Source organism: Bison bison, unplaced genomic scaffold (genome assembly GCF_000754665.1).
Source record: "Bison bison bison isolate TAMUID 2011002044 unplaced genomic scaffold, Bison_UMD1.0 scf7180017857760, whole genome shotgun sequence".
Classification (NCBI taxonomy): Eukaryota; Metazoa; Chordata; class Mammalia; order Artiodactyla; family Bovidae; genus Bison; species Bison bison.
In genome coordinates this window covers 12378-13892 of record NW_011488333.1, presented here as the reverse complement: position 1 = coordinate 13892, position 1515 = coordinate 12378, and the positions used below count along the sequence as shown (strand labels likewise).

Here is a 1515-nt window from a genome sequence, read left to right as displayed (position 1 = left end):
CCTCCGTCTAGAAACATCCGCCGCACAGCACTCCCCTCCGGCCCCAGCCTGCCCTGCGGGATGCATCATCTATGTGTCTGCAGCTGCAGGCAGGGGGCCTTGACAGCTGCGGCCTGGGGGACGTCCTGCCCCCCTGTGCCTCTGGTGGGCAGGGCTGTGTGGAGTGTGCCGTCTGGACACAGTGCCCTGTGAACATGGGTGTCTTGACTCTGTCCGCGTCTCCGCCTAGGCAAGAACAAGCGCGTTGGGAAGCAGTTGGCGTCTCAGAAGATCCTGCAACTGCTGCACCCGCATGTCAAGAACTGGGGGTCCTTGCTGCGCATGTATGGCCGCGAGAGCAGCAAGATGGTCAAGCAGGTAACGGGGTTGGGGGGCACGGCGGCCGGGCGGGCGCTGTCCCGGGCACCAGCACCATGTGCCTCTCAACAGCCCGCACGTGTCTGTTCTCTGTTTCGGCCGAGATGTTGAGATTTCACAATGCTGTTAAGTTTTTGTGCATTTAGGGGAAAGTACAGGAAAGTGACGTCTGGTTTTTGATTATTTTCCCCCGACTTCAGAAACAGTCCCCAGTGAGTGGTGGGTATGGAGGGTGAGGACTGTGGGGGGCACCCCAGCCATTCCCAGAGAGCTCCTGGCTCTGGGCTGGGGGGTGTGGGGGGCCCTGAGGCGCTGGGCCGTGTGTGGCTGAGCCGCTGCCTTCCTGTCTCTGCGTGGACAGCGTCCTGCTGGTCCGGGAGCCGGGGAGAAGTGTGCCCGGCCCTGCCAGGAGGCCCCAGAGCCATCGGGTGGGGCGCGGCCTGCAGGCACCCTCACAACGCGCTCACCCCATGGATGTGTGGGGAGTGTGGCGTCGGCCCTCTGGCAGCCGCGGGGCTGGGCAAGCCTGGGCCGGCGCGTGCCGTCCCCCTGACCACGTTGGGTCCCGGCCACCCTCGCCGGATGCCTCTGGGCATGGTGCATGCCTGGCTGGCAGGCTGTGGGGGCTGGCACACGCCCCACGCTGGAGGCGGCTGAAGCAGGGGCAGCCAGCAGCTTGGCAGGTGGGTTGTGGGAGGGGAGGCCCCGGCCGGTGCTGCCAGCAGGCTCTGCTCCGCAGGAGACCTCGGACAAGAGCGTGATCGAGCTGCAGCAGTTCGCTCGCAAGAACAAGCCCAACCTGCACATCCTGAGCAAGCTGCAGGAGGAGATGCGGCGGCTGGCGGAGGAGCGGGTATGCGTTGGCCCCGAGCCCCTGGGGGCTGCGACCTTGACCCTCCTCTTGGGGCGTGCATCCCGACTGACGCCCCGGAAGCACCAGTGCGTGGTGCTGTGTGCTGGGCTCGCTCCCTCCCCAGGGCCCCACTGCGCCTGGGCTGCAGTCCCTGTGGCCCCGCCTGACCTCAGTGTCCTTCCAGGAGGAGACGCGCAAGAAGCCCAAGATGTCCATCGTGGCGTCCGCACAGCCCGGCGGCGAGCCCCTGTGCACCGTGGACGTGTGAGGGCGGCCGGCGCAGGGCTGCCAGCGCACTGGGGACC

General features: G+C 66.9%; 1 protein-coding gene across 1 annotated transcript; it reads left to right on the top strand.

Annotated features, from left to right (window-relative positions):
- The first annotated feature begins 21 nt into the window (after positions 1–21).
- Positions 22–1515, top strand: LOC105003872 (microprocessor complex subunit DGCR8-like). Its single transcript, XM_010861304.1, has 3 exons — positions 22–357; positions 1097–1210; positions 1395–1515. The coding sequence occupies exons 1-3, from the start codon at positions 322–324 to the stop codon at positions 1476–1478; spliced, it is 234 nt and encodes a 77-aa protein (XP_010859606.1). The 5' UTR covers positions 22–321; the 3' UTR covers positions 1479–1515.